The sequence below is a fragment of the Triturus cristatus genome, chromosome 3_1, assembly GCF_964204655.1.
Source record: "Triturus cristatus chromosome 3_1, aTriCri1.1, whole genome shotgun sequence".
NCBI classification, from domain to species: domain Eukaryota; kingdom Metazoa; phylum Chordata; class Amphibia; order Caudata; family Salamandridae; genus Triturus; species Triturus cristatus.
Genome location: NC_140583.1, coordinates 3,274,363 through 3,297,718, shown reverse-complemented (window position 1 = coordinate 3,297,718; position 23,356 = coordinate 3,274,363). Strand labels below are relative to the sequence as shown.

The window sequence follows — 23,356 nt, the reverse complement described above, 5'->3', positions numbered from 1 at the left end:
GATAAGCAATAGGGTGTATACAAGAACGTGAGCAAGAGCATGCACAAATGGAGAACAGATGACTTAACAATAAAGTGCATGCGAGCGCGTTCACAAATGGAACTCAGCTCACATTACGTGCGCTCAGTGCAGAGTCTGAAGGCACGGGGGAGATCAGTGTGCCTGCCGGCGATGCAGGTACTCAGTGCAGGGTCTGGGGGCATTCTGGGGGCATGGGGGGGGGGGGGTTGAGTGGGGGGTCTGAATGCACTTGGGAGCTCAGTGTGCCTGCAGGTGATGCAGGTGCTCAGAGCGGGGTCGGAGGGCACGAGGGAGCTCAGTGCGCCTGCAGGTGCTCAGTGCGGGGTCTGAAGGCACAGGGGGAGCTCAGTGCGGGGTCTGAAGGCACGAGGGGAGCTCAGTGCGGGGTCTGAAGGCACGAGGGGAGCTCAGTGCGGGGTCTGAAGGCACGAGGGGAGCTCAGTGCGGGGTCTGAAGGCACGAGGAGAGCTCAGTGCGGGGTCTGAAGGCACGAGGAGAGCTCAGTGCGCCTGCCAGCGATGCAGGTGATCAGAGCAGGGTCTGAAGGCACGAGGAGAGCTCAGTGCACCTGCCAGCGATGCAGGTGATCAGAGCAGGGTCTGAAGGCACCGGGGAAGCTCAGTGCAGGGTCTGAAGGCACAGGGGGAGCTCAGTGCAGGGTCTGCAGGGTCTGAAGGCACCGGGGGAGCTCAGTGCAGGGTCTGAAGGCACCGGGGGAGCTCAGTGCAGGGTCTGAAGGCACCGGGGGAGCTCAGTGCAGGGTCTGAAGGCACCGGGGGAGCTCAGTGCAGGGTCTGAAGGCACCGGGGGAGCTCAGTGCAGGGTCTGAAGGCACCGGGGGAGCTCAGTGCAGGGTCTGAAGGCACCGGGGGAGCTCAGTGCAGGGTCTGAAGGCACCGGGGGAGCTCAGTGCAAGGTCTGAAGGCACCGGGGGAGCTCAGTGCAAGGTCTGAAGGCGATGCAGGTGATCAGAGCGGGGTCTGAAGTCGGGGGTGTGGGGAGCTCAGTGCACCTGCCGGCGATGCAGGTAGTTAGTTCAGGGACGGAGGGCACGGGGGAGCTCAGCGCGGGGTCGGAGGGCACGGGGGAGCTCAGCGCGGGGTCGGGGGGCACAGGGGGAGCTCAGTGCGCCTGCAGGTGCTCAGTGCGCCTGCAGGTGCTCAGTGCATCTGCAGGTGCTCAGTGCATCTGCAGGTGCTCAGTGCATCTGCAGGTGCTCAGTGCGGGGTGTGAAGGCATGGGGAGGTCAGTGCGCCTGCCGGCGATACAGGCTCTCAGTGCGGGGTCTGAAGGCACGAGGAGAGCTCAGTGCGGGGTCTGAAGGCACGAGGAGAGCTCAGTGCGGGGTCTGAAGGCACGAGGAGAGCTCAGTGCGGGGTCTGAAGGCACGAGGAGAGCTCAGTGCGCCTGCCAGCGATGCAGGTGATCAGAGCAGGGTCTGAAGGCACGAGGAGAGCTCAGTGCACCTGCCAGCGATGCAGGTGATCAGAGCAGGGTCTGAAGGCACCGGGGAAGCTCAGTGCAGGGTCTGAAGGCACAGGGGGAGCTCAGTGCAGGGTCTGCAGGGTCTGAAGGCACCGGGGGAGCTCAGTGCAGGGTCTGAAGGCACCGGGGGAGCTCAGTGCAGGGTCTGAAGGCACCGGGGGAGCTCAGTGCAGGGTCTGAAGGCACCGGGGGAGCTCAGTGCAGGGTCTGAAGGCACCGGGGGAGCTCAGTGCAGGGTCTGAAGGCACCGGGGGAGCTCAGTGCAAGGTCTGAAGGCACCGGGGGAGCTCAGTGCAAGGTCTGAAGGCACCGGGGGAGCTCAGTGCAAGGTCTGATGGCACCGGGGGAGCTCAGTGCAAGGTCTGATGGCGATGCAGGTGATCAGAGCGGGGTCTGAAGTCGGGGGTGTGGGGAGCTCAGTGCACCTGCCGGCGATGCAGGTAGTTAGTTCAGGGACGGAGGGCACGGGGGAGCTCAGCGCGGGGTCGGAGGGCACGGGGGAGCTCAGCGCGGGGTCGGGGGGCACAGGGGGAGCTCAGTGCGCCTGCAGGTGCTCAGTGCATCTGCAGGTGCTCAGTGCATCTGCAGGTGCTCAGTGCATCTGCAGGTGCTCAGTGCATCTGCAGGTGCTCAGTGCATCTGCAGGTGCTCAGTGCGGGGTGTGAAGGCATGGGGAGGTCAGTGCGCCTGCCGGCGATACAGGCTCTCAGCGCGGCGTCTGAGGGCACGAGGGGGAGCTCCCCAGCGCGGCGTCTGAGGGCACGAGGGGAGCTCAGCGCGGCGTCTGAGGGCACGAGGGGAGCTCAGCGCGGCGTCTGAGGGCACGAGGGGAGCTCAGCGCGGCGTCTGAGGGCACGAGGGGAGCTCAGCGCGGCGTCTGAGGGCACGAGGGGAGCTCAGCGCGGCGTCTGAGGGCACGAGGGGAGCTCAGCGCGGCGTCTGAGGGCACGAGGGGAGCTCAGCGCGGCGTCTGAGGGCACGAGGGGAGCTCAGCGCGGCGTCTGAGGGCACGAGGGGAGCTCAGCGCGGCATCTGAAGGGAGGGGGCTCAGTGCGCCTGCCAGCGATGCAGGTGCTCAGTGAGGGGTCTGAGGACATGGGGGGGAGCTCAGTGCGGGGTCTGAAGGCGCAGTGCGCCTGTAGGTGCTCAGTGAGAGGTGTGAAGGCACAGGGGAAGCTCAGTGCGGGGTCTGAGGGCACAGGGGAGCTCAGTGCACCTGCTGTTGATGCAGGTGCTCAGTGCGGGGTCTGAAGGCACGAAGGGAGCTCAGTGCGGGGTTTAAGGGCACGAGGGGAGCTCAGTGCGTCTGCAGGTGCTCAGTGCATCTGCAGGTGCTCAGTGTGGGGTGTGAAGGCATGGGGTATGCTCAGTGCACCTGCCGGCGATGCAGGCGCTCAGTGCGGGGTCTGAAAGGCGGGGGCCTCAGTGCACCTGCCGGCGATGTGGGCGCTCAGTGCGAGGTCTGAAGGGGGGGGAGCTCAGTGCGGGGTCTGAAGTTACGAGGGGAGCTCAGTACGCTTGCCGGCGTTGCAGGTGCTCAGTGCGGGTTCTGAGGGCATGGGAGGAGCTCAGTGCAGGGTCTGAGGGCACGGGGGCGCTCAGTGCCCTGCCGGCGATGCAGGTGGTCAGTGCGGAGTCTGAAGGGAGGGGGCTCAGTGCGCCTGCCGGCGATGCAGGTGATCAGTGCGGGGTCTGAGGACATGGGGGAGCTCAGTGTGGAGTCTGAAGGCTCAGTGCGCCTGTAGGTGTTCAGTGAGAGGTGTGAAGGCACAGGGGAAGCTCAGTGCGGGGTCCGAGGGCACAGGGGAGCTCAGTGCACCTGCCGTTGATGCAGGTGCTCAGTGCGGGGTCTGGAGGCACGAGGAGAGCTCAGTGCGGGGTCTGGAGGCTCGAGGGGAGCTCAGCGCGGGGTCTGGAGGCTCGAGGGGAGCTCAGCGCGGGGTCTGGAGGCTCGAGGGGAGCTCAGCGCGGGGTCTGGAGGCTCGAGGGGAGCTCAGCGCGGGGTCTGGAGGCTCGAGGGGAGCTCAGCGCGGGGTCTGGAGGCTCGAGGGGAGCTCAGCGCGGGGTCTGGAGGCTCGAGGGGAGCTCAGCGCGGGGTCTGGAGGCTCGAGGGGAGCTCAGTGCACCTGCCGGTGATGCAGGTGGTCAGAGCGGGATCTGAAGGCACAGGGGGAGCTCAGTGCGGGGTCTGAGGGCACGGAGGAGCTCAGTGCGTCTGCAGGTGCTCAGTGCATCTGCAGGTGCTCAGTGTGGGGTGTGAAGGCATGGGGTATGCTCAGTGCGCCTGCCGGCGATGCAGGCGCTCAATGCGGGGTCTGAAAGGGGGGGCCTCAGTGCACCTGCCGGCGATGTGGGCGCTCAGTGCGAGGTCTGAAGGGGGGGAGCTCAGTGCGGGGTCTGAAGTTACGAGGGGAGCTCAGTACGCATGCCGGCATTGCAGGTGCTCAGTGCGGGGTCTGAGGGCATGGGAGGAGCTCAGTGCAGGGTCTGAGGGCACGGTGGGCGCTCGATGCCCTGCCGGCGATGCAGGTGGTCAGTGCGGGTTCTGAAGACACAGGGGGAGCTCAGTGCGGGGTCTGAGGGCACGGGGGAGCTCAGTGCACCTGCAGGTGCTCAGTGCAGGGTGTGAAGGCATGGGGAGCTCAGTGCGCCTGCCGGCGATGCAGGCGCTCAGTAGGGGATCTGAAGGGGGGGCTCAGTGCGGGGTCTGAAGTCACGAGGGGAGCTCAGTGCGCCTGCCAGCGATGCAGGTGATCAGTGCGGGGTCTGAAGGCACGAGGGGAGCTCAGTGCGGGGTCTGAGGGCTCAGTGCGCCTGGAGGTGCTCAGTGAGAGGTGTGAAGGCACAGGGGAAGCTCAGTGCGGGGTCTGAGGGCACAGGGGAGCTCAGTGCACCTGCCGTTGATGCAGGCGCTCAGCGCGGCGTCTGAGGGCACGAGGGGCGCTCAGCGCGGGGTCTGAGGGCACGAGGGGCACTCAGCGCGGGGTCTGAGGGCACGAGGGGCACTCAGCGCGGGGTCTGAGGGCACGAGGGGCACTCAGCGCGGGGTCTGAGGGCACGAGGGGCACTCAGCGCGGGGTCTGAGGGCACGAGGGGCACTCAGCGCGGGGTCTGAGGGCACGAGGGGCACTCAGCGCGGGGTCTGAGGGCACGAGGGGCACTCAGCGCGGGGTCTGAGGGCACGAGGGGCACTCAGCGCGGGGTCTGAGGGCACGAGGGGCACTCAGCGCGGGGTCTGAGGGCACGAGGGGCACTCAGCGCGGGGTCTGAGGGCACGAGGGGCACTCAGCGCGGGGTCTGAGGGCACGAGGGGCACTCAGCGCGGGGTCTGAGGGCACGAGGGGCACTCAGCGCGGGGTCTGAGGGCACGAGGGGCACTCAGCGCGGGGTCTGAGGGCACCGGGGCACTCAGCGCGGGGTCTGAGGGCACCGGGGCACTCAGCGCGGGGTCTGAGGGCACCGGGGCACTCAGCGCGGGGTCTGAGGGCACCGGGGCAGCTCAGCGCGGGGTCTGAGGGCACCGGGGCAGCTCAGCGCGGGGTCTGAGGGCACCGGGGCAGCTCAGCGCGGGGTCTGAGGGCACCGGGGCAGCTCAGCGCGGGGTCTGAGGGCACCGGGGCAGCTCAGCGCGGGGTCTGAGGGCACCGGGGCAGCTCAGCGCGGGGTCTGAGGGCACCGGGGCAGCTCAGCGCGGGGTCTGAGGGCACCGGGGCAGCTCAGCGCGGGGTCTGAGGGCACCGGGGCAGCTCAGCGCGGGGTCTGAGGGCACCGGGGCAGCTCAGCGCGGGGTCTGAGGGCACCGGGGCAGCTCAGCGCGGGGTCTGAGGGCACCGGGGCAGCTCAGCGCGGGGTCTGAGGGCACGAGGGGAGCTCAGCGCGGGGTCTGAGGGCACGAGGGGAGCTCAGCGCGGGGTCTGAGGGCACGAGGGGAGCTCAGCGCGGGGTCTGAGGGCACGAGGGGAGCTCAGCGCGGGGTCTGAAGTCACGAGGGGAGCTCAGCGCGGGGTCTGAAGTCACGAGGGGAGCTCAGCGCGGGGTCTGAAGTCACGAGGGGAGCTCAGCGCGGGGTCTGAAGTCACGAGGGGAGCTCAGCGCGGGGTCTGAAGTCACGAGGGGAGCTCAGCGCGGGGTCTGAAGTCACGAGGGGAGCTCAGCGCGGGGTCTCTGGGCACGAAGGGAGCTCAGTGCGCCTGCAGGTGCTCAGTGAGGGGTGTGCAGGCACAGGGGAAGCTCAGTGCGCCTGCCGGTGATGCAGGCGCTCAGTGCGGGGTCTGAGGGCACGGGGGCGCTCAGTGCGCCTGCCGGCGATGCAGGCGCTCAGTGCGGGGTCTGAGGGCACGGGGGCGCTCAGTGCGCCTGCCGGCGATGCAGGTGGTCAGTGCGGGATCCGAAGGGGGGAGCTCCGTTCCACCACCGGCGATGCAGGCGCTCAGTGCGGAGTCTGAAGGGAGGGGCTCAGTGCGCCTGCCGGTGATGCAGGTGCTCAGTGAGGGGTCTGAGGACATAGGGGGAGCTCAGTGCGGGATCTGAAGGCTCAGTGCACCTGCAGGTGCTCAGTGAGAGGTGTGAAGGCACAGGAAAGCTCAGTGCGAGGTCTGAGGGCACAGGGGAGCTCAGTGCACCTGCCAGTGATGCAGGTGCTCAGCGCGGGGTCTGGAGGCTCGAGGGGAGCTCAGCGCGGGGTCTGGAGGCTCGAGGGGAGCTCAGCGCGGGGTCTGGAGGCACGAGGGGAGCTCAGTGTACCTGCCGGTGATGCAGGTGGTCAGTGCGGGGTCTGAGGGCACGGGGGAACTCAGTGCATATGTTAAAAAACTGTCACTGGGGTTTTGGGTTTAGGTAACGGCGCCACAGGGAAACTTCGCATACGTTATCTATTTGCTTAAGTAGTATGACGGTGCTAAAAGGTGGGAAGTACCGCCTGACTTCCCAGAAGAAAGAGCCTTAGCTCTAAACAGTTGTGCAATCAGTCCTTAGCACACGCCCTTTTTATCAAACATAAAGTTATTTTGTGTTTTCACAATAACAGTACAAATCAGTTGGCAGAAGAAATAGATTAGTCTCCTCTTATGGGTGGTTCTTTATTCATTAGGTGTCTTCCGTGCGATACACAACATCCAGCCAACACGTGTTTCGTCGCAACAAGGGAATGTAGTCCCGCGACTTTTTCAAGGCTGTGTTACAAAAGAAATTGAGAACCTATATAGTGCATAACTTGAAAACATGTACTTAATGGCAATGCCAAAGCAACTTGGTGGTGAAACTCAAGAACCGACTATCAACGGGTGAGCAAGTAGTCCATTGCAAAAACACTAAGCATTGAAACGTTTAACATTTCTTATTTAAAGAAATCTTAGTATAAACATAACCTATATATGATTCTAATAGGACGGAGAGAGCTGGAGAAACGTGCTGAAGTGAGGAAATACGCTAAAAAACCAAAGCTAATCATAATTTTGAGTGGCAAAACCCACGTGAACAGTTTTGTGGTGTGATGTGGCTAGGTTCAATTCAATGTGTTTAAGACCAGACGAGGTGCGTCTATATGTGTGCTCATGCGAAGATATTTTGTGTGCCATATATCAGTGAAGACAAACGTGAACGTGAAATTGGGAGTCATCCGGTCATAGCTACCTATTCTTTGCTTGGTAAAGTATTTCTGAAAAGATGATAAACATATCCTTATTTAGTTCTCGTAAAAGGGACTCAGAAAATCCAGAACCGAAAATAAACATGGGCAGTTTTTGTTAAAGTAAAAACACCTACTTATTAAGTGGTCCAAACCACCTATGGTTTCAGTAGTAGTGGCATCACTTTCTTCCTCAGTATTTGTTCATTGGTCAGGTTCAATAAAGTTATTTTCAGTACTGTGAAAAATAAGTTAAGCGAGTTAATTAACCTATATCACATGCTGTATACTAATTCTAACGTCGTTGTACGGTGTGTTGTATTAATAACGCAAGAGGCTGAGCTTGATTTAAAAACTCAGTCCTTATGTATGGATATGAATGCTTAGATAGATATTGAAAACCGAAAACGGCTGTCCTAAAAGATGACAAAATCGTTTTTCACGTATAGTGGCTATGAGTTAATTATGCGCATTTGTAAGCGCAGGCTCATAATAAAAAGAAAAACCATCATTGGCTACTACTCAGTTATCAGAATGTATTCTTAAAGAATTCATCATCCTATAACGAAAATGGTGTTAAACGTAAAGAAATGATTGCGTATATCCACATGTGAAGTGCGTTGATGCGGAGTGTAAACAAGCCTTGGTCACTATCTGTCCTCAATCTAAAGTGTACCTGTTTATATTTTAAAATAGCGTAAGCCCCCAATTAGTGCTTAAAAGGCTCTATTAATTCATCGTGACATGACTCGTGTCATGACCGGAAACCCGACCAAAATAAGGGATAAGGTTTCTACACTGTCTTATCAGCTCACTGGGTAAATATTCCTAGTAAACTAAAACGCGTGAGGAACGCATGCTACGCTTACCTTATTAGACTGTAAGACGAGCCGGAATAGTGCCCGTCACTGGTTTCCCGTTTGAAGTGTTCGCATGCGAGTGGCTTACCTGGTGATTATGTTTCCGGTTTAGGAACGTGAAGCGTAATCACGTGACTAGTTTCATTGCGTGCCTCTTCTCATGCAGTGAATAGAAAAGGGACTCAGGTGAAATGGCAAATACTGCGGCCATTTTAAAGCTATGCATTGTATCCTAGAGTTAATGCTAATATCTATTTTATAGATCTCTCCAGCTATTAGAAACAGTACAAGAGAATCGGAATTATAGAATTATAGAATAAAACAAATAATTCAAACAGTGTGAAATAAGACGTATTGTAAAACATCTATACCATAAATATCATGAGTTAATTAACATCATGTGTTCCACAACTGTGATTAGACAGAAACGTTGCAAATTGGAAAAAACATACAATTCTACCATAATATATACATCAGCATATGAATAGATATGTATATCGTATGACATTTTCATTTGAGTTTTAATACTGATCACACCCGTGTGTAGTAGTGGTGTGGGTAGAATAACCCATGACATATTGTATGGTGAATCATGGCAATAAAGAACTTTTGAATAGGTCTGTGTATGCGGTAACTAGAATCTAAGTACTAGGGGTCTCACCTTCCTAGAAAGTAGTGTAGTTCATGGTCAATGTTAAGACCATGTTCCACACTGCGCATTTTAAAATCCATTGAGCCTCTCTTTGCCTCAGTGTCAGTGTCAGTTCTCTGTTCCCTCCTCTGGGACTAATTTTAGCTGCAGGCTCAGCGAGGGCACGGTCAAGGACTGTGAAAACGGCAATTTTATCCTCCAGATCTCCCCCACCACTTCACTGTCGGGTCTGTTGATATACCGACCACCAGGCGCGATAGGTGACTTTCCAAGCACGCTGATGGACCACATCCTCTTAAAAACTTTAGAAACGCCCAATTTTCTTCTTTTAGGGGACTTGAACCTACACTTTTTAGATAAAGCAGATAACATAGCCGCCAATCTCCAAGCAGACCTCTTGTCAGCTGACCTCCTGCTGCTGAACTCGAAACCCACGCACGAGAAAGGGCACCTTCTGGACCCCGTTTTCTCTAATATCAATAATCTCCAAACACATGACCCGACCCCTCTTCCATGGACCGACCACTTTTTGGTCCCCATGCACTGGTCCTATCAGCCCGCCACGGTTCCGAAACAAAAAACTAAGATTCGAACTAGACGTTGGAACAAACTAAGACCAGAAGAATGGGAAGGGAAGCTGATAGGGAGTTTAACAGCTGGCTCACCAACTCCCTAGACAGCCTCATCCCACTTACAAGCGCCCTCAAGCACGTAAAACGGATTAACCACGCCCCCTGGTACACTCCGGCCCTGAACATCCTCAGGAAGGAGTGCAAAAGGACGGAGCGGACTTGGAGAAAAGATAAATCGGTAACGAATAAAAACGCCTACCAATCATCCATGAAGGCATACAAACAAGCCCTCCATAGCACAAAAAGCTCCTTCTTTGAAGAAAGAATAAAGAGGTCAGCATGCTCTGCTAAGGAGACTTTTTCCATCCTTAAAGAGCTCCTCCATGTTCCAGCTCCCCCGCAGATAGCCCTGGACCCCAAAGCAGCCGAGGAAAAATGTACCAACCTGGCTACTTTCTTTGATAACAAAATAAAAAAAATCCTTTCCTCCCTACCCACCACCAATCAGGCCTCCCCCGGATCAGCCAAGGATTGTACCCCCACCTCAAGATATCCCACGGACTCTTCCAAACTTCCATGTTTAGCCTCATTCGGACCATTTACAGAGGAAGAAGTGGCAACCACCCTAGCAGCCACGAAAAGCGGCGCCCCCAGCGACTCAGTGCCCGTACGGTTCACAAAAAGCATCGCTCGGATCATCGTAGCTAGACTCACGGCCCTCATTAACACCTCCATCTCCCAAGGAGAAGTCCCTCTAAGCTGGAAGGAGGCCGTGGTCAAGGGATTACTAAAGAAGCCGTCGCTAGACCCCATTGACTTGTCCAACTATCGACCCATCTCGCTCCTCCCCTGGATAGGGAAGGTGGCAGAGAAGCTGGTAAATAAACAACTGTCCCACTTCCTGGAGGCTAACCTTCTCTTAAAAAACTCCCAAACCGGCTTCAGACCAGGTCAGGGGACAGACACCGCCCTCCTGGCGGCCGTAGAGAAAGCGAGAGAGATTATTGACACAGGAGGATCAGTGGCAGTGGTCCTCCTGGACCTCAGCGCGGCATTTGACACTGTCAACCATCAGGTCCTAGCCCAGCGCCTAGACAACATAGGTATACAAGACCGTGCTCTGAGATGGCTCACATCTTTCCTCTCACAACGCTCCTTCCAAGTCTGGGAAGGAGAAAGCCGCTCCTCCCCAATTCCCCTCCGGTGTGGAGTGCCCCAGGGCTCCTCACTGAGCCCCACGCTTTTCAACGTGTATATGGCCCCACTGGAGGAATTGGTCGCCCCATTCGGAGTGACGATCGTCAGCTACGCTGACGACACCCAGCTAGTGGTGACTCTCTCACACCCCAAGCTAAAACCCTCCAACCTGCGTGACTGTCTCTCCACCGTCCACCAATGGATGAGCGACTCCGACCTAAAGCTCAACGGGTCAAAAACAGAGATCCTGCTCCTCGGCCACAAATCCCCGAGTCTCCCACCTGACATCTGGCCCGCCTGTATGGGTGACCCCCCCTCCCCCAAAACAGAGGTCAAGAGTCTAGGAGTGTGGCTTGAGACAGACCTCACTTTCAGGACCCAGGCTAGGAAAACTGCCGGTATCTGCTATGGGCTTCTAAGATCATGCAGAAAGGTACTGCCCCTACTACCATTCAAATCTCGCCTCCTGCTAATCCAAGGCCTAGTGCTAGCAAGGCTAGATTATAGCAACGCCATTTACCTCGGCGCACCGGAAGCCACCTACCAGATCTTACAAAAAACCCAAAATGCTGCAGCCCGCCTGCTCACAAACACCCCATCTAGAACATCGGCCAAACCAGCGTTGAGGAAACTTCATTGGCTCCCCGTGAGGGAAAGAGTCGCATTCAAAGCCCTTTGCTTGGCCCACAAGACCCTGCACAACGCTGGCCCTCCCATTCTGAGCACATGGATCACCCCATACAAACCACGGAGAGCGCTCCGGTCTGAACAGGGAAACCTGATTGTGGTCCCCAGGGTGAAGAAAACCCGCGTTGGCGGCCGCAGATTCTCTGTGAACACAGCCAGAAAATGGAACGCACTTCCCCCAAACCTCAGTGCGGAACCAAACCTTTTAAGATTCAGGAAATCCCTCAAAACCCTCCTCTTTCCTTGATCTACTCGAAGTCTTCCTTGCCCCCCCCTTTAGGAGTACGAGGTTCAGCGCTGGGATACTCAAGGGTGACTATGCGCTCTATAAAAAACCTAAATAAAAAATAAAAAAAAATAAAAAAAAAACTACTTGGGACATGTTCTATTCCATAGAATTTGAATGTGCGGTTACCTGTTTGTGCATGGCAAGTAGACATGTGCGCTGCTAGTGGGTATCTCATGTCTACCTGTTTGATTGCTCTAGTGTGTTCCCCTATGCGGTCCCGCAAGGGTCTGATTGTGCTACCAATGTAGTATTTATCACATTTGCATTGTATTATATATACTACAAATTTGGTTAGACAGTTAATGTTAGAGTTTATTTTGCATTTCCTTCCCCCTGGTCCCAAAAATTCAGTCTTACGATCATCAGCCCATTTGCACGAGCTACAATGACCGCATGTGTAGAAGCCACATGAATATTGGCTAAACCAATTAGTTGTGGTGATTGTTTTTGGGTAGCTAGGACTCAGTAGGTTCCTCAGTGAGACCCCCCTCCTGTATGTTATAGTGGGTTTGTCTGTAATGAACTCCCTAAGGGTATTGTCTGCCTTTAGTAAGTGCCAGTGTCTGTTGAGGCTCCTTTTTAAAACTACCGACCAATTGTTGTAACCGGTAATCAGTCTGATTTTTTGATCATTATCATCCTGTTTGGGTTTGTCCTTCAATGTTTCGAGTTGGGTCATTTTGTCTATTCTTTCTTCCGCTTTCTTCAGTAAAGGTTTACTGTAGCCCCTCCTTTTGAACCTGGTTAGTATTCCTTTTTTCTGTGTCTGAAATTCATCATCCCTACTACAATTACGTCTGGTTCTAGTCAGTTCTCCAAATGGGATAGAACGTATTTGGTGATAGGGATGTGCACTACTAGCATGCAACAGAGAGTTACAAGCTGTTGCCTTGCGGTACAGTCTACTCTCAATTTTGCTGTTGTATATATATAGTTCCACGTCTAGAAATGATATGTGCGTTTTGCTGTGTTCCATGGTGAATCTTATATTGCAATCGTTGTTGTTAAGAAATTCAAAAAAACTTAAGAGTTTGGTATTCGTCCCTGTCCAGATCATGATACAATCGTCTATATAACGACCCCAAAATAGAATAGAGTCGTTATATTCAGCACCCAATGGGCCCCAGATTCTCGTCTCCTCGAACCAACCCATAAAGAGGTTGGCATACGAGGGAGAAAATCTGGAGCCCATCGCTACTCCCTGTGTTTGTCTAAACCATTGTTGTTTGAAGAGAAACACATTGTTGTCCAATATTAGTTCTATCATTTCAATGAGCATTTCTGTATGGTTCCAGGAGCTAGCAGCCCTTCTGTTCAACATCCTTTTGACTGCTCTAATGCCAATATCTCTTTTTATACTGGTGTACAAAGCGGTTACATCCAGTGTGACCATAGTCATGTTATCTTCCCAGTTTAGGTCAGCTAAGGTACTCAGAATGTGTTTAGTGTCCCTTATATATGAAGCTAAGTTGGTTACTAAAGGCTTCAGAAAGATGTCTACGTATTCAGATATCCTTTCTGTCGGACCACCTATCCCCGATATTATGGGTCTACCAGGTGGGAAAGGAAGGTTCTTATGTACTTTTGGTACAGTGTAAATACATGGGTATCTTGGTCGATCAACTTTTAGATAAGTGAATTCATTATCATCAAGCAGTCCCTGTTCTTGCCATTTTTTTAGTTGAGTGTTGATATACTTGGTTAGCACCCAAATAGGATTGCCTATTAAGGTTTCATAGCAATCTGGGTCACCCAATTTACAATACGTCTTATTTCACACTGTTTGAATTATTTGTTTTATTCTATAATTCCGATTCTCTTGTACTGTTTCTAATAGCTGGAGAGATCTATAAAATAGATATTAGCATTAACTCTAGGATACAATGCATAGCTTTAAAATGGCCGCAGTATTTGCCATTTCACCTGAGTCCCTTTTCTATTCACTGCATGAGAAGAGGCACGCAATGAAACTAGTCACGTGATTACGCTTCACGTTCCTAAACCGGAAACATAATCACCAGGTAAGCCACTCGCATGCGAACACTTCAAACGGGAAACCAGTGACGGGCACTATTCCGGCTCGTCTTACAGTCTAATAAGGTAAGCGTAGCATGCGTTCCTCACGCGTTTTAGTTTACTAGGAATATTTACCCAGTGAGCTGATAAGACAGTGTAGAAACCTTATCCCTTATTTTGGTCGGGTTTCCGGTCATGACACGAGTCATGTCACGATGAATTAATAGAGCCTTTTAAGCACTAATTGGGGGCTTACGCTATTTTAAAATATAAACAGGTACACTTTAGATTGAGGACAGATAGTGACCAAGGCTTGTTTACACTCCGCATCAACGCACTTCACATGTGGATATACGCAATCATTTCTTTACGTTTAACACCATTTTCGTTATAGGATGATGAATTCTTTAAGAATACATTCTGATAACTGAGTAGTAGCCAATGATGGTTTTTCTTTTTATTATGAGCCTGCGCTTACAAATGCGCATAATTAACTCATAGCCACTATACGTGAAAGACGATTTTGTCATCTTTTAGGACAGCCGTTTTCGGTTTTCAATATCTATCTAAGCATTCAAATCCATACATAAGGACCGAGTTTTTAAATCAAGCTCAGCCTCTTGCGTTATTAATACAACACACCGTACAACGACGTTAGAATTAGTATACAGCATGTGATATAGGTTAATTAACTCGCTTAACTTATTTTTCACAGTACTGAAAATAACTTTATTGAACCTGACCAATGAACAAATACTGAGGAAGAAAGTGATGCCACTACTACTGAAACCATAGGTGGTTTGGAATTATCACCACTTAATAAGTAGGTGTTTTTACTTTAACAAAAACTGCCCATGTTTATTTTCGGTTCTGGATTTTCTGAGTCCCTTTTACAAGAACTAAATAAGGATATGTTTATCATCTTTTCAGAAATACTTTACCAAGCAAAGAATAGGTAGCTATGACCGGATGACTCCCAATTTCACGTTCACGTTTGTCTTCACTGATATATGGCACACAAAATATCTTCGCATGAGCACACATATAGACGCACCTCGTCTGGTCTTAAACACATTGAATTGAACCTAGCCACATCACACCACGAAACTGTTCACGTGGGTTTTGCCACTCAAAATTATGATTAGCTTTGGTTTTTTAGCGTATTTCCTCACTTCAGCACGTTTCTCCAGCTCTCTCCGTCCTATTAGAATCATATATAGGTTATGTTTATACTAAGATTTCTTTAAATAAGAAATGTTAAACGTTTCAATGCTTAGTGTTTTTGCAATGGACTACTTGCTCACCCGTTGATAGTCGGTTCTTGAGTTTCACCACCAAGTTGCTTTGGCATTGCCATTAAGTACATGTTTTCAAGTTATGCACTATATAGGTTCTCAATTTCTTTTGTAACACAGCCTTGAAAAAGTCGCGGGACTACATTCCCTTGTTGCGACGAAACACGTGTTGGCTGGATGTTGTGTATCGCACGGAAGACACCTAATGAATAAAGAACCACCCATAAGAGGAGACTAATCTATTTCTTCTGCCAACTGATTTGTACTGTTATTGTGAAAACACGAAATAACTTTATGTTTGATAAAAAGGGTGTGTGCTAAGGACTGATTGCAGAACTCAGTGCATATGCAGGTGCTCAGTGCATCTGCAGGTGCTCAGTGTGGGGTGTGAAGGCATGGGGAGCTCAGTGCGCCTGCCGGCGATGCAGGCGCTTAGTGCGGGGTCTGAAAGGGGGGGCCCTCAGTGCACCTGCCGGCAATGTGGGCGCTCAGTGCGGGGTCTGAAATGGGGAGAGGGAGGCTCAGTGCGGGGTCTAACGGGGGGGGGAAAGCCCAGTGCGGGGTCTGAGGGCACCGGGGCGCTCAGTGCGGGGTCTGAGGGCAGAGAAGCTGGTAAATAAACAACTGTCCCACTTCCTGGAGGCTAACCTTCTCTTAAAAAACTCCCAAACCGGCTTCAGACCAGGTCAGGGGACAGACACCGCCCTCCTGGCGGCCGTAGAGAAAGCGAGAGAGATTATTGACACAGGAGGATCAGTGGCAGTGGTCCTCCTGGACCTCAGCGCGGCATTTGACACTGTCAACCATCAGGTCCTAGCCCAGCGCCTAGACAACATAGGTATACAAGACCGTGCTCTGAGATGGCTCACATCTTTCCTCTCACAACGCTCCTTCCAAGTCTGGGAAGGAGAAAGCCGCTCCTCCCCAATTCCCCTCCGGTGTGGAGTGCCCCAGGGCTCCTCACTGAGCCCCACGCTTTTCAACGTGTATATGGCCCCACTGGAGGAATTGGTCGCCCCATTCGGAGTGACGATCGTCAGCTACGCTGACGACACCCAGCTAGTGGTGACTCTCTCACACCCCAAGCTAAAACCCTCCAACCTGCGTGACTGTCTCTCCACCGTCCACCAATGGATGAGCGGCTCCGACCTAAAGCTCAACGGGTCAAAAACAGAGATCCTGCTCCTCGGCCACAAATCCCCGAGTCTCCCACCTGACATCTGGCCCGCCTGTATGGGTGACCCCCCCTCCCCCAAAACAGAGGTCAAGAGTCTAGGAGTGTGGCTTGAGACAGACCTCACTTTCAGGACCCAGGCTAGGAAAACTGCCGGTATCTGCTATGGGCTTCTAAGATCATGCAGAAAGGTACTGCCCCTACTACCATTCAAATCTCGCCTCCTGCTAATCCAAGGCCTAGTGCTAGCAAGGCTAGATTATAGCAACGCCATTTACCTCGGCGCACCGGAAGCCACCTACCAGATCTTACAAAAAACCCAAAATGCTGCAGCCCGCCTGCTCACAAACACCCCATCTAGAACATCGGCCAAACCAGCGTTGAGGAAACTTCATTGGCTCCCCGTGAGGGAAAGAGTCGCATTCAAAGCCCTTTGCTTGGCCCACAAGACCCTGCACAACGCTGGCCCTCCCATTCTGAGCACATGGATCACCCCATACAAACCACGGAGAGCGCTCCGGTCTGAACAGGGAAACCTTATTGTGGTCCCCAGGGTGAAGAAAACCCGCGTTGGCGGCCGCAGATTCTCTGTGAACACAGCCAGAAAATGGAACGCACTTCCCCCAAACCTCAGTGCGGAACCAAACCTTTTAAGATTCAGGAAATCCCTCAAAACCCTCCTCTTTCCTTGATCTACTCGAAGTCTTCCTTGCCCCCCCCTTTAGGAGTACGAGGTTCAGCGCTGGGATACTCAAGGGTGACTATGCGCTCTATAAAAAACCTAAATAAAAAATAAAAAAAACTAAAAAAAAAAACTACTTGGGACATGTTCTATTCCATAGAATTTGAATGTGCGGTTACCTGTTTGTGCATGGCAAGTAGACATGTGCGCTGCTAGTGGGTATCTCATGTCTACCTGTTTGATTGCTCTAGTGTGTTCCCCTATGCGGTCCCGCAAGGGTCTGATTGTGCTACCAATGTAGTATTTATCACATTTGCATTGTATTATATATACTACAAATTTGGTTAGACAGTTAATGTTAGAGTTTATTTTGCATTTCCTTCCCCCTGGTCCCAAAAATTCAGTCTTACGATCATCAGCCCATTTGCACGAGCTACAATGACCGCATGTGTAGAAGCCACATGAATATTGGCTAAACCAATTAGTTGTGGTGATTGTTTTTGGGTAGCTAGGACTCAGTAGGTTCCTCAGTGAGACCCCCCTCCTGTATGTTATAGTGGGTTTGTCTGTAATGAACTCCCTAAGGGTATTGTCTGCCTTTAGTAAGTGCCAGTGTCTGTTGAGGCTCCTTTTTAAAACTACCGACCAATTGTTGTAACCGGTAATCAGTCTGATTTTTTGATCATTATCATCCTGTTTGGGTTTGTCCTTCAATGTTTCGAGTTGGGTCATTTTGTCTATTCTTTCTTCCGCTTTCTTCAGTAAAGGTTTACTGTAGCCCCTCCTTTTGAACCTGGTTAGTATTCCTTTTTTCTGTGTCTGAAATTCATCATCCCTACTACAATTACGTCTGGTTCTAGTCAGTTCTCCAAATGGGATAGAACGTATTTGGTGATAGGGATGTGCACTACTAGCATGCAACAGAGAGTTACAAGCTGTTGCCTTGCGGTACAGTCTACTCTCAATTTTGCTGTTGTATATATATAGTTCCACGTCTAGAAATGATATGTGCGTTTTGCTGTGTTCCATGGTGAATCTTATATTGCAATCGTTGTTGTTAAGAAATTCAAAAAAACTTAAGAGTTTGGTATTCGTCCCTGTCCAGATCATGATACAATCGTCTATATAACGACCCCAAAATAGAATAGAGTCGTTATATTCAGCACCCAATGGGCCCCAGATTCTCGTCTCCTCGAACCAACCCATAAAGAGGTTGGCATACGAGGGAGAAAATCTGGAGCCCATCGCTACTCCCTGTGTTTGTCTAAACCATTGTTGTTTGAAGAGAAACACATTGTTGTCCAATATTAGTTCTATCATTTCAATGAGCATTTCTGTATGGTTCCAGGAGCTAGCAGCCCTTCTGTTCAACATCCTTTTGACTGCTCTAATGCCAATATCTCTTTTTATACTGGTGTACAAAGCGGTTACATCCAGTGTGACCATAGTCATGTTATCTTCCCAGTTTAGGTCAGCTAAGGTACTCAGAATGTGTTTAGTGTCCCTTATATATGAAGCTAAGTTGGTTACTAAAGGCTTCAGAAAGATGTCTACGTGTTCAGATATCCTTTCTGTCGGACCACCTATCCCCGATATTATGGGTCTACCAGGTGGGAAAGGAAGGTTCTTATGTACTTTTGGTACAGTGTAAATACATGGGTATCTTGGTCGATCAACTTTTAGATAAGTGAATTCATTATCATCAAGCAGTCCCTGTTCTTGCCATTTTTTTAGTTGAGTGTTGATATACTTGGTTAGCACCCAAATAGGATTGCCTATTAAGGTTTCATAGCAATCTGGGTCACCCAATTTACAATACGTCTTATTTCACACTGTTTGAATTATTTGTTTTATTCTATAATTCCGATTCTCTTGTACTGTTTCTAATAGCTGGAGAGATCTATAAAATAGATATTAGCATTAACTCTAGGATACAATGCATAGCTTTAAAATGGCCGCAGTATTTGCCATTTCACCTGAGTCCCTTTTCTATTCACTGCATGAGAAGAGGCACGCAATGAAACTAGTCACGTGATTACGCTTCACGTTCCTAAACCGGAAACATAATCACCAGGTAAGCCACTCGCATGCGAACACTTCAAACGGGAAACCAGTGACGGGCACTATTCCGGCTCGTCTTACAGTCTAATAAGGTAAGCGTAGCATGCGTTCCTCACGCGTTTTAGTTTACTAGGAATATTTACCCAGTGAGCTGATAAGACAGTGTAGAAACCTTATCCCTTATTTTGGTCGGGTTTCCGGTCATGACACGAGTCATGTCACGATGAATTAATAGAGCCTTTTAAGCACTAATTGGGGGCTTACGCTATTTTAAAATATAAACAGGTACACTTTAGATTGAGGACAGATAGTGACCAAGGCTTGTTTACACTCCGCATCAACGCACTTCACATGTGGATATACGCAATCATTTCTTTACGTTTAACACAATTTTCGTTATAGGATGATGAATTCTTTAAGAATACATTCTGATAACTGAGTAGTAGCCAATGATGGTTTTTCTTTTTATTATGAGCCTGCGCTTACAAATGCGCATAATTAACTCATAGCCACTATACGTGAAAGACGATTTTGTCATCTTTTAGGACAGCCGTTTTCGGTTTTCAATATCTATCTAAGCATTCAAATCCATACATAAGGACCGAGTTTTTAAATCAAGCTCAGCCTCTTGCGTTATTAATACAACACACCGTACAACGACGTTAGAATTAGTATACAGCATGTGATATAGGTTAATTAACTCGCTTAACTTATTTTTCACAGTACTGAAAATAACTTTATTGAACCTGACCAATGAACAAATACTGAGGAAGAAAGTGATGCCACTACTACTGAAACCATAGGTGGTTTGGAATTATCACCACTTAATAAGTAGGTGTTTTTACTTTAACAAAAACTGCCCATGTTTATTTTCGGTTCTGGATTTTCTGAGTCCCTTTTACAAGAACTAAATAAGGATATGTTTATCATCTTTTCAGAAATACTTTACCAAGCAAAGAATAGGTAGCTATGACCGGATGACTCCCAATTTCACGTTCACGTTTGTCTTCACTGATATATGGCACACAAAATATCTTCGCATGAGCACACATATAGACGCACCTCGTCTGGTCTTAAACACATTGAATTGAACCTAGCCACATCACACCACGAAACTGTTCACGTGGGTTTTGCCACTCAAAATTATGATTAGCTTTGGTTTTTTAGCGTATTTCCTCACTTCAGCACGTTTCTCCAGCTCTCTCCGTCCTATTAGAATCATATATAGGTTATGTTTATACTAAGATTTCTTTAAATAAGAAATGTTAAACGTTTCAATGCTTAGTGTTTTTGCAATGGACTACTTGCTCACCCGTTGATAGTCGGTTCTTGAGTTTCACCACCAAGTTGCTTTGGCATTGCCATTAAGTACATGTTTTCAAGTTATGCACTATATAGGTTCTCAATTTCTTTTGTAACACAGCCTTGAAAAAGTCGCGGGACTACATTCCCTTGTTGCGACGAAACACGTGTTGGCTGGATGTTGTGTATCGCACGGAAGACACCTAATGAATAAAGAACCACCCATAAGAGGAGACTAATCTATTTCTTCTGCCAACTGATTTGTACTGTTATTGTGAAAACACAAAATAACTTTATGTTTGATAAAAAGGGTGTGTGCTAAGGACTGATTGCAGAACTCAGTGCATATGCAGGTGCTCAGTGCATCTGCAGGTGCTCAGTGTGGGGTGTGAAGGCATGGGGAGCTCAGTGCGCCTGCCGGCGATGCAGGCGCTTAGTGCGGGGTCTGAAAGGGGGGGCCCTCAGTGCACCTGCCGGCAATGTGGGCGCTCAGTGCGGGGTCTGAAATGGGGAGAGGGAGGCTCAGTGCGGGGTCTAACGGGGGGGGGAAAGCCCAGTGCGGGGTCTGAGGGCACCGGGGCGCTCAGTGCGGGGTCTGAGGGCACCGGGGCGCTCAGTGCGGGGTCTGAGGGCACCGGGGCGCTCAGTGCGGGGTCTGAGGGCACCGGGGCGCTCAGTGCGGGGTCTGAAGTCACGAGGGGAGCTCAGCGCGGGGTCTCTGGGCACGAAGGGAGCTCAGTGCGCCTGCAGGTGCTCAGTGAGGGGTGTGCAGGCACAGGGTAAGCTCAGTGCGCCTGCCGGCGATGCAGGCGCTCAGTGCGGGGTCTGAAGTTGCGAGGGGAGCTCAGTACGCCTGCCGGCGTTGCAGGAGCTCAGTGCAGGGTCTGAGGGCACGGAGGCGCTCAGTGCGCCTGCCGGCGATGCAGGTGGCCAGTGCGGGGTCCGAAGGGGGGAGCTCCGTTCCACCACCGGTGCTGCAGGTGCTCAGTGCGGCTCCTTGAACCCTGCGGCTCGCCGTGGCCATGACTCACCGCCCCCGGCCTTTGGCTGTTCATGGTGACGCGGGTCGCCGGCCCAGCTCTCTCTCGGCGCCTCCTCCGCGTCAGTCACTGCTCCTCGGCGGGTCCTTCTCTATGGAGAGCTGGGGGGGGAAGGTCTGGAGGGCGCATGCGCGCGGGGCTCCTACGCTACGACGCATGCGCACGGGGCGCTTACTCTACGACGCATGCGCGAGAGAGATGCACTATGAGATTTCTTAAAATCCTAAGGCGCATGCGTTCTTGGACCTTGCGTAGGGTCTCGTGTCTCAGGCCCTCGCATGCTCAGTGCTTCCCTCTCAGCGTAGGCGGGGCCTCGTCCCGAGGGGAGTAGTTTCATTTCAGGAAGACCGTGACTATGTGCGCTACAATGCGCTGAGGGGTTCGTGCGTCACTTCCTGTGACTCTACCAGTTGTTACCGTTAGAGAGCAGGTGGCACGTGCCGCTTCCGAGGGAGGTGACAGTTTGGAGCGATCTGGGGGCCCCAGCGACCCCCACCCTGTGAGTATTACAGCACCTGGGGGAGGGGGGTAGGTATATAGAGACCCTGGGTCTGTAACATTGGATAGAGCTGTGGTGCCCCAGCCCGGCCCCCTGTGAGTATTAACTCACACCGGGGGGAGGGGGGGGGGGCTTCGGCATGAGAAGAGACTGGGCCTGAAGCCAAAGATCTGTCCTGTGAAGCCCCTTTACCTGTGAGTGTTACTGCACGTGAAGAGGTGGTTATAGAGACTCCGGCCGGAAACCATAGATATGATCCGTGGAGCCCCGGTCCCTGTGAGCATTAAATCACTCCAGGGGCTGTTCATAAAGACTCTGGGTCTGAAGCCATGGACATGAGCTGTGGAGCCCCAGCCCCTGTAACTGTTACTGCACAACAGGGGCTGCTCATAGAGACTAGGGATCTGAAGCCAAAGATGTGAGCTGTGGAGCCCCAGCCCCTGTGAGCATTAAATCTCACCAGGGGCTGCGTATAGAGACTCTGGGTCAGAAGCCAAAGATACGAGCTGTGGAGCCCCAGCCCATGTGAGCCTTAACTCACACCAGGGGTTGTTTATAGAGACTCCGGGTCTGAAGCCATGGACATGAGCTGTGGAGCCCCAGCCCCTGTGACTGTTACTGCACACCAGGGGCTGCTCATAGAGACTAGGGATCTGAAGCCAAAGATGTGAGCTGTGGAGCCCCAGCCCCTGTGAGCATTACATCTCACCAGGGGCTGCGTATAGAGACTCTGGGTCAGAAGCCAAAGATACGAGCTGTGGAGCCCCAGCCCATGTGAGCCTTCACTCACACCAGGGGTTGTTTATAGAGACTCAGGGTCTGAAACCATGGACATGAGCTGTGGAGCCCCAGCCCCTGTGAGTGTTACTGCACACCAGGGGCTGTTCATAGAGACTAGGGATCTGAAGCCAAATATGTGAGCTGTGGAGCCCCAGCCCCTGTGAGCATTAACTCACACCAGGGGGTGTTTATAGAGACTCAGGGTCTGAAGCTATAGACATGAGCTGTGGAGCCCCAGCCCCTGTGAGCATTAACTCACACCAGGGGTTGTTCATAGAGACTCAGGGTCTGAAGCCATGGACATGAGCTGTGGAGCCCCAGCCCCTGTGACTGTTACTGCACACCAGGGGCTGCTCATAGAGACTCCGGGTCTGAAGCCAAAGATATGACCTGTGAAGCCCCTTTGCCTAAGAGTGTTACTGCATGTGAGGAGGTGGTTATGGAGACTCAGTCCGGAAACTATAGATATGAGCTGTGGAGCCCCAGCCCGCATGAGCATTAACTCACACCAGGGGCTGTTCATAGAGACTAGGGGTCTGAAGCCAAAGATATGATCTGTGGAGCCCCAGCGAGCATTCGCTCACACCAGGGGGTGTTTATAGAGACTGGGTCTGAAGCCATGGACATGAGCTGTGGAGACCCAGCCCCTGTGACTGTTACTGCACACCAGGGGCTGCTCATAGAGACTAGGGATCTGAAGCCAAAGATGTGAGCTGTGGAGCCCCAGCCCCTGTGAGCATTAAATCACACCAGGGGCTGCTTATAGAGACTCTGGGTCAGAAGCCAAAGCTACGAGCTGTGGAGCCCCAGCCCCTGTGAGCATTAACTCACACCAGGGGTTGTTTATAGAGACTCAGGGTCTGAAACCATGGACATGAGCTGTGGAGCCCCAGCCCCTGTGAGTGTTACTGCACACCAGGGGCTGTTCATAGAGACTAGGGATCTGAAGCCAAAGATGTGAGCTGTGGAGCCCCAGCCCCTGTGAGCATTAACTCACACCAGGGGGTGTTGATAGAGACTCAGGGTCTGAAGCCATGGACATGAGCTGTGGAGCCCCAGCCCCTGTGAGCATTAACTCACACCAGGGTCTGTTCATAGAGACTCAAGGTCTAAAGCCA

At 52.1% G+C, this 23,356-nt stretch overlaps 1 protein-coding gene and 1 long non-coding RNA gene across 13 annotated transcripts in view; one reads left to right on the top strand and one right to left on the bottom strand.

Annotated features, from left to right (window-relative positions):
- LOC146859568 (zinc finger protein 10-like) overlaps nucleotides 1–21,081 on the bottom strand; it is a 486,604-nt gene extending 465,523 nt beyond the window's left edge. For 6 of the 7 annotated variants that reach the window (XR_014979310.1, XM_085646495.1, XM_085646498.1 and 3 more), the window contains exon 1: nucleotides 20,951–21,081. Coding sequence is in view for 5 of the 7 variants with exons in the window: in XM_085646495.1 (XP_085502621.1) it covers nucleotides 20,951–20,974 (24 nt within the window). In the remaining 2 variants the exon portion in view is untranslated. Of the gene's footprint in view, nucleotides 1–7,269; nucleotides 7,347–20,950 lie in introns of those variants that run through there. The other variant, XM_085646500.1, reaches the window with a different exon arrangement.
- A 193-nt stretch (nucleotides 21,082–21,274) lies between these two features.
- The window catches only part of LOC146859567 (uncharacterized), a 92,456-nt gene continuing 90,374 nt past the window's right edge, over nucleotides 21,275–23,356 (top strand). For 2 of the 6 annotated variants that reach the window (XR_014979304.1, XR_014979307.1), the window contains exon 1: nucleotides 21,277–21,458. This is a non-coding gene — a long non-coding RNA (uncharacterized LOC146859567). Of the gene's footprint in view, nucleotides 21,459–23,356 lie in introns of all 6 variants that reach the window. The other 4 variants (XR_014979306.1, XR_014979308.1, XR_014979309.1 and 1 more) reach the window with 4 other exon arrangements.